The sequence below is a fragment of the Ceratotherium simum genome, chromosome 15 (genome assembly GCF_057802395.1).
Source record: "Ceratotherium simum simum isolate JZ-2026a chromosome 15, ASM5780239v1, whole genome shotgun sequence".
Taxonomy (NCBI): domain Eukaryota; kingdom Metazoa; phylum Chordata; class Mammalia; order Perissodactyla; family Rhinocerotidae; genus Ceratotherium; species Ceratotherium simum.
Window position 1 is genome coordinate 28,425,324 of NC_141914.1, and position 17,902 is coordinate 28,443,225.

At 33.8% G+C, this 17,902-nt stretch overlaps 1 protein-coding gene across 15 annotated transcripts in view; it reads right to left on the reverse strand.

Annotated features, from left to right (window-relative positions):
* The window catches only part of DLG1 (discs large MAGUK scaffold protein 1), a 283,086-nt gene that overhangs the window by 34,702 nt on the left and 230,482 nt on the right, over positions 1-17,902 (reverse strand). For all 15 annotated transcript variants that reach the window (XM_087439816.1, XM_087439818.1, XM_087439817.1 and 12 more), the window contains 3 exons: positions 9,961-10,075; positions 3,722-3,898; positions 622-691 (listed from right to left, as the gene is read on the reverse strand). In XM_087439816.1, coding sequence (XP_087295942.1) covers positions 622-691; positions 3,722-3,898; positions 9,961-10,075 — 362 coding nt within the window. The remainder of the gene's footprint in view (positions 1-621; positions 692-3,721; positions 3,899-9,960; positions 10,076-17,902) is intronic.

Consider the following 17,902-nt stretch of genomic DNA (forward strand, 5'->3'; position numbering starts at 1 on the left):
CTAAAACATATGTGAGAGAATTTTGATTTATTTCTTGACTATCTACAAACTCTTCCTCTTGACTGTCCACTTTCTTTATTCCCTCAAAATAAAAATTTATATTGATTCAAACATTTAAAACATGGACTCTATCAATAAATTATATTAGAAATAAAGTGGGGAGAGAACAAGGAAATTTCCAGGAATTCACTTGAAAAAACAAGCAAACTTATATTATGACCTAGTTAACAATTCTGGGGGGCCTATTTTCTCAGAAGATTCATTATTAAATTAGCTATCACAATTAATACTGGTGACACATGTTTCTAATTGGATATTCGAATGAAGGTTGAATTCATTTCATTTACAAAAAGAGAACCTTGACCAAAAGTATGTTGTTAAGAATATACCAAATGACAGTTTTGATAATTTGGAAAGGTCTGTGAAATGGTGCTTTAATTTAATAAATTGCTTATTTGAGCAGCTAGCTACTATTGTAAAGCACCATGGCAAAAGCTGTTGGTAGTTAATTCTTATGGCAAAATCCTTCTCATTTTAATAATGTAGCTCAAATAAGAATTATAAAAAGGCCTATAATCCTCAATTATTAATTTCTAGAAAGAAGAGATTTCATATACTCACCCCTTTATCTCCTCTTGTTTTAGAATTGAATTTCACTGTTTTTAATCGGGCTCGTTCTTTCTTCTCAACCCTGTCAAAGTACAGAATATTATTTTTTAAGTATACCAAACATATCTAAGAGTCTAACTAGAAATCATAAGAATTGATACTTTAATACAGGGCATTTTTATATTCTAAAACCTTCAGAAGCCATCTGGGTTTGCATCCCAAAATTAATTAGAATTTCTGAGAAATGAAATACAAGGCTCGTTTTATTATGAAACAAAACCACTTGTGAAGTGTCAAAATACAGTACAAATATGTGTATTTATATATGCACTCAATTCCATTAATTATACTGAAATTATTATGAGCCATCACTTCTGACTTGAGCAGTTTTCTAGGGTTTCTGTTTGTTTTGTTATTGTTTAAATATTAGCTTAGCATGGAACACATATGCTAAAAATTAAGCATAAAGCAAATGGGCAAAATGTAAACAATTGCTGAAGGGAGGTGAAGATAAGTGGGTGTTCCTTGTACTATTCTTGCATTTCTCTCGTACTTAATTTTTTTGTAGCTCTAAAATTTTTAAAAATAAAAAGGGTGGGAAATAAAAAAATTAAGCTTAACTCCAATGATATATTTGTGTAAATACAAAAAGTAACCAGTTATAGTGAATAAAACAAAGAGTTTTAAAGTATTTTTGGAAGAATATACAAGAACTGGTAACTAAACTTATCCCTGTGAAGGTGAAATGGGTGCCTGGGGAACAGGGTTACGAGGGGGCCTGGATAGCTTTTAGAGCTTTTGAATTTTGAACCTTGTTAAAGTGTTACCTATTCAAAATAAGCAAGCAACCAAAACTACAACAAAACAAATGTTTCGTGTAGATGGTAATACCAATATGAATCTTGCAAAATTTCATGCAAATTAAGCCTTTATAAATCCTCGATTTCAACACAGCAATTATGCTAGTGTATAGCAGAAAAACCTACCAAAACAGCTCATGAATAAATGCATTTTATGTTTTCTTTATTATCTAGCTATATTGTTTTACTATTCATAAAGAAGAATCTCAGAAGAATGTTTTGTACTATTCCAGAGCAATCCCGAGGGTCCATGACATGAATAACTGATTTATAATTTTGCCTAGACACTTATCGCAGGTACTGCAAAACTAACATTTAGTGAGTGAACATTTATAACTCAAAATGGCTTTGTTTTCTAACCATTATCTTGTTCACTAAACGGCTGAGTGACTTAAATTGTTTATTTGTACATACTGTTTCTGAAAGAAATCTAAGAATTGTAGGAACTACAATTCCTTGTGCTATTATTAGAGGTAGAGGTCTAAGAAAGAGATAGTTCTATTTGAGAAAATACAAGTTTTGAATACATTCAAGAATGAAATGGCATAATTAGTTATGGTTTCATACTGTATTTTATGGGAGAAAAATTATATTCTACAACGTTATTCATGAATTTGGGGATTTGTAGAGGTCTCAGATGTATTTCTTACATCACTTCTGGCTTTAAAATCCACCTTAGAGAATTTTTATACGAAATGAAAAAAATCTCTTTCGGCCAAAGTCAGCTGTATTCTCATTTGTTGCAAACACACATAAAGCCTTTGCAAGATATGAGGCTCCAAGGGATAAGACAATTTTTAGGAACTCTGACCTCGATATTTAAGATGTGAGGTTTCTACTGACTCAACAAGGCACAGAGGAAGCATTTCTGAATTTAAAGCAGACTATGTTCTATTCCAGGAAAAAAGTTATGCTGAGGGCTGCATTGCTAAAACGGGAGTTGCCACCAAATATAAGATCTAGCCAAACAGTTGGATCTTGTTAAATATATGGATCTACCAACAACAGTCATAAATCTCAGAACCACAATTACAAATCTTAGTAATACTTTAATATGCCTACTCTTCAACTTCTACAAATAGATATACAAATATATATAGGTAGAGGTCTATAAATAGGTATATGATTTGGCACACTTATCAATTATAGAGACTCAACAAAATAAGTATAAATCCAACCCATTAATAAGAACAAGTTTATTATATCATAACCTTGACTTGAAGTGAATTAACTAGCTATAATAAACGTTTATGTCTCATTAACAATTTTTGCTGGCTATCTTAAAACTTAAAAGAACTTTTAGGCAATGATTTAAATGAATCAGATTTCATAAATAAGTTATTTCGGGGGAATTATGAACTGACGTTTTAATACCTTTTCCATAAAAGTAGAGACATTCAACAGCATTTCACAGACCTTAGAAGGGGTTCTCTAAGCTGGGATCATCCTTTTTAAAGACAATCTGCACTTAACTACTTTTGCCACTAGATGTTAAGTATACACCAATAAATCACTAAAATAAATGGTTAAAAGCAAAGAAGAAAAGACCAGTGAATGTACCAATACTTCTAAACTAAGTAAAAAAAAAAAGAAATGTGAAGCATATTACTAGATATTTCTAAAAATTTTGTATTTACAATGCTTTTGTTTTTTAAGTCTAAAGGAGGCAACTCACACAATCAAAACCCCTGAAAATTTAGGTTTTATTACTACCTACATGGGAAAACTACAGAAACCTTTTTTTTTTTTTGGTGAGGAAGATCGGCCCTGAGCTAACATCCATTGCCAATCTTGCTCTTTTTGCTGAGGAAGATCAGCCCTGAGCTAACATCGGTGCCCATCTTCCTCCATTTTGTATATGGGATGCCACGACAGCATGGCTTGATGAGCAGTGTATAGGTCCACGCCCGGGATCTGAACCTGTGAACCTACAGAAGCTTTTATTTCTCTCTCTCCCCACCGGTATAGATACATGGCAAAGTGACTTAAAATATACTTATTTTGTTGTTAGCAACTAGTAGGAACTTAAAAGAAATTTCTGTTTGGGGGCATCATATTCTCTAGTTATGTCATTAGTAACAACATGTAAGGTGAACAAAATTAAATTAAATTAAATTAAATGATTGTGAAACACAACATGAAAAACCAAGCATAAAATCACCAACTCAGTAAAAGAAATTAAAAGGGAAAGCAATTATTTATTTATGTTGCCCAACTTTCAAGTGGTAAGACTGTAACAGACTTATATTTACCTGCGTTTACTGGGAATCACCCCAACTTCATCGCTCTCACCATCTGGTGTAACCTGCCTGGCTTGCCACCATTCATCATCAGAAGCATTAATTACATGGAGGATGTCTCCAAATTTGAAGTTCAGTCCCTGACTGGGAAGGCCACTGTCTTTAGTCTTGTCATAATCAAAAAGGGCTCTGAATTAAGAAGAAAAAGTCCATAATTATTTGTTATAATGATATTATCAATATTAAATAAACATAAGATTCTGGAAGTGTATATAATCTGGGTAGATAATTAAACAATATACTATGGTAGGCAAAATAATGCCAAGCTCAATCTTGAACTATATACAAGAAGAAAATGAGACCAAAAAAAGAAATAGCAAAATTAACTTGTTATGGTAATAGTTTGTTATTAGGTATACTACCTTATTTCTCTCAATACTGCATAAGAAATTTAAAAAATGTTTTTAGTACAATCCAATGGTAACCTATACTGAATTCTAAAATGAAGGCAAATCTAGAGACAAAAAGTAAATATTAAGAGAAACTCTTTATTTGACTAGACACACTTGGGAAAACAAATTCCCTGACAGATTTGATTCATTAGCTGTGGACAGTAAGACTAGATCAACAGAGGGATTATTTTACCAGTTAATTATTTCTTCCATTTGTTCACAGAACTAGAGTTAATAGGGTTTTCAGAGTGAATAACAATGATGAAAACTAACTACAGATGATTTTAACAGCTGCCAAATATTTTGGAAAAAATACTCTAATAATACAGTAATTGCAAAATGTTAAGAATATTTTCAAATTTGATAAAAATAAAATATTGTGTCCCACTACTTGATTAATTAATGTACAATATTTAAACAAATTTAATTCTTATAGCTAAAGAAGCTCTCTCAAGAGTACAAGAAAGGACCCCAGCAATTACATTTATAATACGATTTATTCATTCTTTTGTTCTAATTTGGCAACTGGAAATTAGGATACAAATCATATTCCTTTTCATGCTACCCAACTTTTTAAATTTTTAAAAATTTTTTTATTGGCCCAGAGCTAACATCTGTTGCCAATCTCCCTCTTTTGGCTTGAGGAAGATGGTCCCTGAGCTAACATCTGTGCCAATCTTACTCCACTTTGTACATGGGACGCCGCCACAGCATGGCTTGATGAGCAGTGTGTAGCTCCTTGCCCAGGATCTGAACCTGAGAACCCCAGGCCGCCGAAGCAGAGCGTGCGAACTTAATCACCGTGCCACCAGGCCGGCCCCTCATGCTACCCAACTTTTAAGAATCTATCTATCTCTTGAAGTAAAACTGAAGAGGGGTAGAAATATTTGATGGCAAATGAATTAACTAGTTAATGGTTTTCAAACGTGTCCTTTCAAGTCTTTTCAGGGAATAACGGTGTGAGGGAAGTAGGTGGGAATGAAAAGCGGAAGGATTACTTAAACATATATTAAAATATATACAATATATTGTGTTTTATTTGAAGAAAGAATCCTACAGCTGAAAAATAAAGATTATAAATGGTATAAATGCTAAGTCATTACTTAACCAATAAATTCTGAACTCTAAGGAAGTGTCTTTCTACTGGAAAAATATAGCTAACCTCAAATAACACAAAGGTTTGATTCAGTCAGTCATTTATTAAATATTTATTTAAAAAGGTAATGAAGTAGACATGGTGAAGATAAGGATGATAAAGATGATGTGGATACAAATAAACAATACAAATTAGATAATAAAGTACCTTAAAGAGGTAGAACAAATGCCAAAAGACATTCAGAAAAGGGAAAATACTATATCTTAACATTTTCATTTTCATAAATTAATTTTGAATTACAAAAGTAATACAACTATATTATTGATGAGCAATGAAGAAATCACCCACAATCTCTATTCCCTGTGTTAGCATGTAAGCTTTGTCTTTTAATATATTTAAATTCATAAAAAAAGGAACCCATGGAATACTTATGTGAGTTATCGATCATAAGAGTATAATGAACACCTGTTAATCTATCCAACCTAGGACTATACACAAAACCTTTATCAATAACTCGCATTCACCTATGTATTTTTCCCCTTGATCCTGCTTTCCTCAGGTTAAGAGTTAAGCACTATTAGAAGGTAACTGCCATTTTGAATACAGTGTTTATTATTTCCTTGACCTTTACCTTTTTTTTGTTGGTTTGGTTTTATCACATATACATGGATGACTAAGTAATTACGTATGGTTTTACTTGTTTCAGAGCTTTATAAAAATGAACTAGTTAATGGTTTTCAAGTGTGTTCTCTCAAGTCTTTTCAGGGGATAATGGTGTGAGGGAAGTAAGATGGAATCAAAAGTGGGAAAGGCTTACTTACACATATTAAAACATATAATAATGGGGTTTTATTTAAAAAAGAATTCTTTTTTTTTTTTTTTTAAAAGATTTTATTTATTTATTTTCCTCCCAAAGCCCCAGTAGACAGCTGTATGTCATAGCTGCACATCCTTCTAGTTGCTGTATGTGGGACTCGGCCCCAGCATGGCCGGAGAAGCGGTGCGTCGGCACGCACCCGGGATCCGAACCCGGGCCGCCAGCAGTGGAGCGCAGGCACTTAACCGCTAAGCCACTGGGCCGGCCCTAAAAAAGAATTCTACAGCTGAAAAATCATACTGTATCATACTGTATGTAGTCTTTTGTGGTCTTGATTTTTTTTTTTACTTTTTTTTTTTTCAAGATTTTATTTATTTATTTTTTCCCCCAAAGCCCCAGTAGATAGTCGTATGTCATAGCTGCACATCCTTCTAGTTGCTGTATGTGGGACTCAGCCTCAGGATGGACGGAGAAGTGGTGCCTCGGTGCGCGCCCGGGATCCGAACCCGGGCCGCCAGCATCGGAGCGTGCGCACTTAACCACCAAGCCACGGGGCCGGCCCTTTTTTTTACTTTTGAAATTAAAAATACATTTACTAAAAAGAACCATAAGATTTCTGGTTAACTCTGGCAAACTGGCTTTTTCCTCTCCATCCTGAAACTCACTAAAATGACACGCGCACACACAGAAAATACAAGAGATGACAATAGGATAAAAGAGTGTTTAACACGTTTTTGGATGATGGTAACCAAACTTAGCAGAATAAAGGAAGCTCTAAATGGGATGCCTGAAGAGAGGGATGCTGAAATAAGATTGAGTCCACAAGATCCTAGAAATGCTCATGAATTAGAGGTATACGGTATCCACGCAGGTAGAGATAAGTTATATCAGTGAAAACAGAAGAACTAGTGGACACAACGTATACTGCACTTAAACCCTCCAGATCTCTTTTCCTGTTTCCAAGCCCACAGAGGACCAGAGGTTTAGTTTCTAGAGAAAGTGAATTTGAGAAGCGCTATACTCTAGAACTTTGTGGGGAGGGGGAAGTACTGGGCTGCAAACTGATGGATTAAACAGAAATCTGCACACTGAACACTGAAATTCCAGCAACAGAGTTTAATGCCGCAGGCAAGAGATTAAAGACTCTTCTCTAGAGACATTTAATGATGCCAAAGAAAAGAATGAAGTGGGGCAGGAGATGGCAGTGAAAACGCCAATTGTCTTCCAATTAAATCCACTAGTTTCATTCTAAAGAACAGAAAACAAGGATCACTAAACATTTAAAGATCACCTCACATATAAACAACAAAGGAAAAAAACCAAGAAAACAAGCAAACTAGAAAAAAGGAATACAGAGAAAGCAGAGAATTCGAGAAGCGGAAAAAAAAAACATGAGAGAAACATGAGAGGATATTATGTCCATAAAATAAAGAGAGGATGACAAAAAAGGAACAATCAAATAACAAGAAGGGGCTCTTGGAAAATAAAATATGATATCACACCCTCCACACATGCAAATTATCCATCAAGGAGAAGGCAAAAAAAAGCCATTTTCAGACATGCTAAGACTCAAAAAGTACCTCACACACACTCTTTTCTCAGGAATTTACTGGAGGATATGCTCTGGCAAAATAAAAGTAAACTGAGAAAGAAGAAAATGTGGAATCTAGGAAACAGACTCTGACACAGTAGAGAGCCAAAGGAAACAGGTTAATGACAAAGGCAGGTCCCATGTGAGAGCTATACAGCAAGTCTACAGAGCAACTAGTCTAGACTGGAGCAGCAAGATGGAAAAAACCTGAGTTGAAAAGACCATATGCGTGATCATATGTCTCATGTGAAAAACTCTAGAGTGGCTATTGGAGGATAAAGGAAGATACCTAGTAATAAGCACATGGAAAACTAAGCAAATGAAAATGAGACAATTACTAGGTCCAGGAAAAATGAAGTATGGTCATAATATACTACTTGACTAAGTAATGACAGGTATTACATAGTCACATGACTCTAAATGTTATTAATTCTATTAACAGTGAGAGGACTACGTTTGAGTGATAGGGGAAGAGGCAGAGTGGGTGGTTTGGTATGGGAGAGAAAGCGCTCGTCTACCATGGCAGCAAGTCTGTAATGTCCAAAGCTGGTAAGTCAGAAAAGAGCATTACACGCTTATTACAGTCATGCATCGCTTAATGATGGGACTATGTTCTGAGACATGCATTTTTAGGTGATTATGTCATTGTGAAAACATCACAGAGTGTACTTACACAAACCTAGATGGTATAGCCTACTACACATTTAGGCTCATGGGACCACTGTTGCACATACAGTTGGTCCATCATTGACCAAAATGTTGTTGTATGGCACACGATTGTTTTTAGAAATTTGGGGGTAAAGGCAAGGGAACTTGCTAGAAAATGGAGGATGGTTGTTTCTACAGAATGAAATTGGGGACTGTTGAGAGGTGACAGTTACTTTTCATTATAAGTCTTTTGGTAATATATAATTTGTAAAAATAAAAAATTACTTCTCTAAAAATAAAAATTAATAACAAAAAGTAAAGATGACTCATTAAATGTACCTAAAACAAATATAACCTAATGTTTTGATTTGTATGCCTTTGTAAGTATTTAATAAATCACATATTAAAGGCAATACCTGTTAATTATACTAAAATTAGAAAATATAGATAAGAAGAAAATGAAAAAAAGAATACACACAAAAATCTATGTTTTTCCTTTTTCTGTGGATATTTCTACATAATAATGACCTTGGAACAGAAGAGTTTAATAAATATTGTAAGGATTAGTGTAAGGAGAGAAAAATCTGAAACATTAAGGATTCCTAGATCATTGGTAGGGCAGAAGATATAGAAGGAGTAGGAACAGAACAACAGGAGAAAGTGAGAAAACTTTCCTTTTATTACGTATCATAGAATAAAATTCTTTGAGACAATAAGTCCATATTATACATACACAAGTATAGAGTGTATGCTTGTGTACATAGATATATTTATACACATACACACACATATGGGATACTTGTCTATTTCATGTAACATATATCATCTTTCACCAGAAGAATAAACAAAACATATTAGGAATAGGCTCTCCTATAGGATCAGAATGAATGAGAGAATAATTAATGAAGGATGGTACAGATTACTCGTAGTAATCAACTAAAGTTAAAGTAATAAAGTGCTCAATAAAAGCTCTACTAAAAAAAAGTATACAGAATACAAATAAATAGGATATCTGTATTAAATCTTATTAGCCAATGAAATGAATAAAGAACAATTTATATACCAACGCTATCTATTTAATATTATTAGATGTATGCTGTCATACCAATCTTATATGTTATAGAAAAGTAACATGTTTGTCTTCTCCCAAGTGTTTAAAAAATACATGTAGAAACTTCCTTAATCTGTATTCTTTACTGAGGCTATTCACATTTTAAGCTATTATTTACATATGCTCTCTTTGCTATTATGGAAATTGCCACAGTAATTAAATGCTACTCAAATGCAGACTATTTTATTATAAAAGGTTACAGGTAAATTTAAGTGTTGGATGATATGACATATATCAAGCTATAATATGGTCACTTAGTAAAATATCAACTTAAAAAAATTTTCTGGTCCACATTTTGTCTTTTTATCATACCATTATTATTTAAGTGGTTATATAACTTTCGTTAATAAAATTATAATAATATTCCAACTCCCAAAAGACACAAAAGTAGCCAGGAAATCAATCATAAAAAAAATTCCCTTGGTTTGCAATATATTTTTCTAGAGTAAAACTAAGTCAGTTGTAGTGAAAAACCTAAAAGAATTTCCATGCGTAAATAATTAAGGATTGCCATAATGAGAAGTAAAAAAATTTACCTGACATAGAGGGATCGCTTCTGGCTAGTTCGAAGAGAACCGGATCCTGAACTAATGCTACTATTCATCATCTGCTCCCGTAAGTCATGTATTTTGGCTTCAAAACGACTGTATTCTGATAGAATAAAAAGAGAAATAAATTTATATTTTATACTCTAAAAAGATAAGTTACTTGAAGATAAAATATTAAATATGTAATCTGTCTTATAATTGATTAAATGTGGTTAGAACCTTAAACGAGTAACATTTTGCCCAATATGCAAATTTCAAAAATTAATAATCTTCTAAATGTACCATAAATTAGAATTGACTGAATTAGAATTTTCTCATACGCTATTTTAAAGTTCATATCACAATTAACCAATTAAAAGACAATTTCCATGCATCAAATAGCAGTATCAATCTTCCATTACTGCCTAATTTAACTGTCAAGTTTAAAAATTAAAAATCAGGATTCTAATTTTTATACTTACAAAAGAAATCTATAATAATTTATACTGGACGCCTTGTTTACTGACATTTTCCCCATGAGGAAATCAGTTAATCTTATATTCTTAAATATAGAACTTGTGCAGGGTCAATAATATGAGAAAAATATGCTTTAAAAAAACTGATATGGGGCCGGCCCGGTGGCATAGCAGTTAAGTGTGCGTGCTCCGCTGTGGCAGCCCAAGGGTTTGTGGGTTCAGATCCCGGGCATGCACCAACGCACCACTTGTCACACCATGCTGTGGCAGCATCCCATATAAAGTAGAGGAAGATAGGCACAGATGTTAGCCCAGGGCCAATCTTCCTTGGCAAAAAGAGGAGGATTGGCATCAGATGTTAGCTCAGGGCTGATCTTCCTCACAAAAAAAATAAACCTGATAAATGAAATTAAATTCACTTCAATTTATTTTATAATTTATAAATTTTCAACGCTAACAAGAAAGACACAAAAGCAACCTAAGTAATAAACATTTTATTTAAGATATTTTTTATACAAAAACAACTATGATTTTGAAAATGGACTATTTTAAACTATATCATATATTAAAACTACTAAATCTATTAGTAACAAAAACCTTAAGCACTTTTTCAAAAATACTGCAATTACATGGTTATACACACTTATACCTTTTTTCTATTTATAATAAACAAATTATATTACAAACAATTAGGTGAGATTCCATCAGATTTTCTTATAAACCCAGTCTTATAACAAGAGCAAATAACTTGTCTGCGAGTTTGGGTAGTTTAAGAAGACAGAGTAAGAATAAGCATGATTATTGTTCAGTTACTCTTCTTTTCACCATACTCATCAAGCTTGTTCTATGGATATCAAGACTAATTGAAGCAACAATTCACCAAAAAACTAAAAAACATTTAAAAGGTCACATTAAGGTGTAATAAAATATTCTTTTATTGTCCTTTAAAAATATAATAGAAAATTTAAAGTACAAACCTTAGTAGAATGATTAGTGTAATGTATCCATTACAATTCAACAATGATCAACTCATGGCAAATCTCTAAGTCTGTGTAGACACAGCTAAGACATAGATAGATTGATGGAGATATAGATAGAAATATAAAGTGATCAGGAGTTTATACTGGTTTTTCTAATTAAAAATTAGGACCATTAGGTTTTTACTTAATATCTTATATCTCTATGTGTTTTCTTGCATATGAAGAATCCTAGTTCTCAAGTCACTAGGGATAAAAGAATTACTGTGTGACGACATATTTGTTTTATCCAATATTACATTCACAACAGTCTTAAAATAACACCACCAACACTACAACCATGACATGATGACTGAAACAGTTAAGTATTTTCCTTAGTTCTTTTTAACCTTAGAGTATGGTCTACCAGGGACATACAGTTGAATTATCGTTTTAAAGTCACTTGGAAATAGTTCCTCCCTAGGTGTTAATGCTGCCAACTAGATATACGTTTAGGTTCATTTGTTCTTTTTTATTTTCAACTTCAATTTTTAGGGGTTGATTTTTAAATTTTTCATTGTTTTTATAGGTAGGTAAAATAGTTCCAAAGTCAAATCTATAAAACAAGCTTATTAAAAGAGACGTCTAGCTTCTCTCTCTCTCTCTTACCCTACCTTCATCCTGGTCATTATATATAAACATTAAAAAAAGTTTATTCTTCCATTTTAAATCAGGTAAGCAGATACATACATACAAGCAAATATATTTATATATACTTACTCTATATTTTAATATATATAACATCCACTGATGTATTGCTCCTCTTTCTTAAACAGTAATATACACATTTTTTCAACTTGCTTATTTTACTTAATAGTAATACAGTAATAGTAAGAACACTCTAGAGTAGCATATATAGATGTCCCTCATTCTTTTTTTTAATAGCTATATAGTTCTTTTATTTTTAACCTTTACCTTTGTTACAACAAAATACCATATAGGGTTAGATTTTGCTTTATTAGCAAATCTGAGAATTGTTTTCCTTTAACAATTAAGGTGAATTAACTTTTTTATATGATTGAACTTGTTTGATCTCAGTTCTACTCATACTATTTTACGTTATATAAATTCAAGCCTTTCATGTAAATAGCTTGTGGCAGATTATATTTTCCAAAGATGCCTGCATCCCACATGTTCTTGTACTATATGACCTTGCCATTCCCCCATCAAGCAGCAGAGTCTAGTCCCCCTCTCCTTGAATTTGGGCTGGTCTTATGATGCACTTGTAAGCAAGTGAATGTGGTAGAAATGATGACACGTGACCTGCAAGGTTAGATCAGAAGTGGCCATGAAACTTTTGCCTGGTTCTTTTAAGATCGTTGTTCTGGAGGAAGCCAGACACCATGTAAGAAGTCCGACTATCCTCAAAGCATCATGATTCAGAGGTCACATGATGATGCTCTGAGCCCAAACTTCCAGTCAGTACCACCAAGGCACAAGACAAGGGGAGTGAAGCCATTTTGGACCCTCCAAAGCAGCTCATCCACCAGCTGAATCCCATTGTGACTTCATTCTATGCCATGAGGACCATCCAGCCAAAATCCTCCCTGAATTTCTAACCTACAGAATCCATAAATGGTTATTGTTTTAATCCACTAAGCTTTGGGGGTAGTTATGAAACAATAGTAACTGGAACACAGTCTCACTGTGCAGTTTACTCTATTTGTTCATATACATAACACACACGATTATATACATACACACACACACACAAAAGGACGAGCCTCCCTAAACTTATATATATAAAAAATATTAAATTCCTAAACAATTATATGAACATATAAATATACAGATATAAATTTATATATAAAATGAAATTTATTTTTATAAATATATTTAAATAAAATTTATACTTATATATTTATTTCTAAAACTTTACATATTAAATAAAATTTATATTTATAAATATACGTTTACATATACATATATTTTTTTTTGGTGAGGAAGATTAGCCCTGAGCTAACATCCGTTGCCAATCCTCCTCTTTTTGCTGACGAAGATTGGCCCTGGGCTAACATCCGTGCCCATCTTCCTCTACTTTATATGTGGGATGCCTGCCACAGCATGGCTTGATAAGTGGGGCACACGTCCGCGCCCGTGATCCAAACCTGCAAACCCTGGGCCCTGGGCCGCCAAAGCAGAGCACGCAAACTTAACCACTATGCCACCAGACCAGCCCCTGTTTACATATTTATAAAAATAAATAATAAATATAAAACTAGGAAGGTTTTTTTTTTTTGTTCTAATGATAACCTTTTGTTTGGCTTTTGGCCCCCTACTATGAGCAATCTCCCCAGATCTGATTTGAAATATTATTCTTTTATATCCAGTTAAAAACTTTAAAGCAATTAGAAAGCTTATTCTATTTTCATATTATCTTCAGATCTTCCCATTTTCTGATAACTGTACTTTATCCAAATTGTCAGAGCATACAATCTTTTCATATTATACACTCTCTCCCTTATTACTATCTTAATTAACTGCTAACACCAGTCCTTATGTCAGTATCTCTCCCATTATTTTGGGCGTCTGAAGTTTGTTCTCTCTCCTCAGGAAGGGTTTACATGAATAATATCACCCTAATTCTTTGTTGATATATTTGATTGCAGTTTTTATATGTGACAGCCTGTTTGATTCACAGTTTCTTTCTTTGATTCTTTGAGTATGCTGACTCCACTGTCTCCTATAGACCACTGCTGATGCAGTTCTGATGACAATCTCATTTTCTTTCCTTTATAAGGGCATTTTTTTTTTTGGCCTGGAATTCCACCGAATTTTTTCTTTTTAATTTCAATAATTTTATTAGAATATTTCTCAGTGCTGGTTATCACCTTAGGTACACGGAATATCCTTGTGATATGTAGTTTGAAAAAAAAATTTTGTAATTTTAGAGAAGTTTTCTTGTTTATATATTTTTAGTATTTGTTCTGGTTCTTTTTTCCTATGAGACTATAAATGTATGCTGAATACTCTTTACCTACTTTCTATATCTGTCACTCTCAAATCCTTTTTTATTCTTTCTTTGTTTCTTCATTATTTTTTAAAGATTGAAGCAATCACAAACTGTTTTTCCCAAACCATTTGAGAGTAGCTTGCCACCTTGATGTGTCATCACCTTTCAATATTTCAGTGTATATTTCCTACAAATAAAGATATTTTCTTATACAACCACAAAACCATCAAAATCAAGATAGTAACATTAATGCATTACTACCATCTAATGCTGACATCCCACTGAAGTTTCTCGAATAATGTCCTTTATAGCAAAAGGATCCAGTTCAAAATCATGAGTTGTCATATCTGAACATATGAGCATTTTAGTTGTTATATCTTTTTAGTCTCCTTCAGTCAGAACAGCTCCTTGGTCTTTCCTTGACTTCGTAATCTTAATACTGCTGAAGATTACAAGTCATTTTGTAGAATGTCTCTCACTTTAAGTTTGTCTGATGTTTCCACATGATTAGATCCAAGTTATGCAACTTTGACAGGAATATCACAGAAGAGATATTATGTTCTTGCCAATGCAGCCTATCACATGGTATGCAATTTTGATTTGTCCCATTAATAATCTTATTAACTTTCAGCACTTGATGAAGGTTGTCTCTGTCAGGTTTTTCTACTGTAAAATTACTCCTTTTCCCTTTGCAAATAATAAGTTATTGAAACCACGTACACTTTTCCATTATCATCAAACTTTCAATTAATTTATTTATTTACATTAGTAAAGACTCATGATTTCCTAATATATTCAGTGGATTATAATCTGGTATCATCATCATCAATCTGATGCTCAAATTGTTCCTATTTGGTCAGTGGGAGCCCTTTCAAACTGGATTCTGTGTCCTTTTGACATGTCTCCATCATTCCTTGAGTACTTTCTTGCTTTCTGGCACAGGCTGTTACAGAACAATCTAGTACTTTCCCTGCCCCACTCCTGGAACCAGCCATTTATCCAAACAACCGTGGTAATTTGGTGAGGAATAGTATTTAGAAGCCAAGATCTGAGTGTTAGGTATGTTCATTGCTATTGGGGTAGCACTGAGTCCAGGCCCTCTCAGGATAGAGCTAGGAAATTTTATATATATATATGTAAAATAGATGCACGTTTATAACCACATTTATGTTCATATAAATTGAAAACCATACATTCATACTGATTTCTCCATTCTAATCTAATATTATAGGGTTTATATTTAGTTTTCTCCCTTGCCATATTTATAACTCTTCTCCAACAATGAAAATCATGGTTAACACTACCCTTAACATATATATTCATTTGACCAATCTCTCTGTATGTAACCAGTCTTCTGTTGCTACTACCATCCACTTCCCAGACTGGGCTCAGTCCCACGTGTAACCCCCTCTCTTTGCTCAGGCTCTGACTCCTCACACCAGGACAGTCCCCTCTGTGGAAGCCCTCTTCACAGTTAAGTCTTAATGGGCCACCTAACCTTCCTGGCCCTGCGATACAGATAACTACCTTGCTGCGCTCCACCTAATGGCTTTAGAACTAAACAGATCAGGATGTGAAAGCGAAAGAGCTCTTCACTTTTGATTTTTAAAAACTTTCTCTTTTTACCTACTTGCTTTAAGGAAATATCGTGCTCCTTCCAGATAAACTTAATCTTTGAAATAAAATTTTTCTTTATTTCTAACAATTTCTGAGTTCTATCAATTCATTTATGTTGTTCTTTCATATACTCCATCATTTTTCTTTAACTTGTTTTGAAATATTAGGTTATATTTTTCATTTGTTTTGTGGGCATGTCTTTCTGGCATACTTTCATTGTCTGTGGAGACATTACTCTGATCCTTATTTTAATTTTTCAAACAGGTTTCCATTGGATTCAATCTTGATCCTTTTCTGTTCATTTTTTTTTTTTTTGTGAGGAAGATCAGCCCTGAGCTAACATCCGTGCTAATCCTCCTCTTTTTGCTGAGGAAGACCGGCTCTGAGCTAACATCTATTGCCAATCCTCCTCCTTTTAGTCCCTCAAAGCCCCAGTAGATAGCTGTATGTCGTAGTTGCACATCCTTCTAGTTGCTGTACGTGGGACGCGGCCTCAGCGTGGCCAGAGAAGCGGTGCGTCGGTGCACGCCCGGGATCCGAACCCGGGCCGCCAGCAGCGGAGCGCGCGCACTTAAATGCTAAGCCACGGGGCCGGCCCATCTGCTGTTCATTTTTATGTGAAATTGGTTTTCCTGAACTTTAGCTACAAGTATTGGGTCAGGATAGCTTTTTTATCTTCACAGTTCTTTTGTTTTTCTGTCAAGTGTTCAAAGATATAATCTCATACACTGTGAGATTTCCTGGCGTTGTACTTTCCCCCTACTCAACTGGACCTTCTACTTCCTATTATCCCTATCCTGCTCAATTTGGATTTTATTCCCAGTAGTTTTTCCTTAGTGTGGGGCTTTGAAGTGAAAGTGAGCAACAGCTGGTGAATTATGTCAGAGGGCCCAGACTGCTCCAGATCCTTCACACCTTATTGCAGATCTCTTGCACTTACATGGAGAGTGTGCAAAAATCCTCATAGTTTCAGATGCTGTTCTCAAATTGGCCCACTGCATTTTCCAGTGAGTATTGATTGGTTTTTGGGCTTCTTCTGTTGCTTCCCCTTGTACAGATGCTGATATCACAGAGCCTTATAGCTGTTTTTAGCTTGTTTACACCTGCTCATATTTTGCATTCACGGGGACACCTTTTCATCTAGTTTCGTTAAAAATCTGCTAATAAATTTTGGTTTTGCTATCCTAATTTTTTTGCTGGGGGTGGGGAGGAGGGAGTTCTGGGCAATTCAGCTTTAAATCTACTATCTTATTTTCTGTTTGTCCCACTGTTCTATGATTCCACTATTTTAGTGGTTATCCTAGAAAATCATTAGGAAGTAATGAGTTTTCAATATTTATTACTTTTGTTTTTAATATTTTAAATATAATTTATTTGTACATTTATAAATTTTATTTTTAATAGTGACTGTTGAATAACTAGTTTGCAAAATTCCTGAAAATTTAATAATCGGCTCTTATGAGGCAGTATATCACTGATCTTATACATAAGCCACCTCTGTGCTTCCTTAGCTGAGTTCCCAGTTTTCCTTCACTTTTTGTTTGATAATTCCTTATTGCCTTAACAGATCTGTAATGCTTTTAATAAGATGTTCATTATATTACATGTACATTATTAGCCGTTCTCAGCAATTTTGCTGATTGCATTAACAGAAGTCCTAGTGATCTACAATATTCCACATTTTAGGAATTTAAAAACTTTCTGTAAAAAGAACACATTACTTTTTATAGTGAGGCAGAAAAATACTCTTTCCTAAGAAGTAACTAAGTCACGAGAAAGCAGTTAAAGTCTCAGATATTCAACATTTAAGATAATGGAGAACTAAGTCAATTCCTGATACTCTCTTAAATTTGTGCCTTACTTATTTTGTTCACTTAATTCAGATTTTC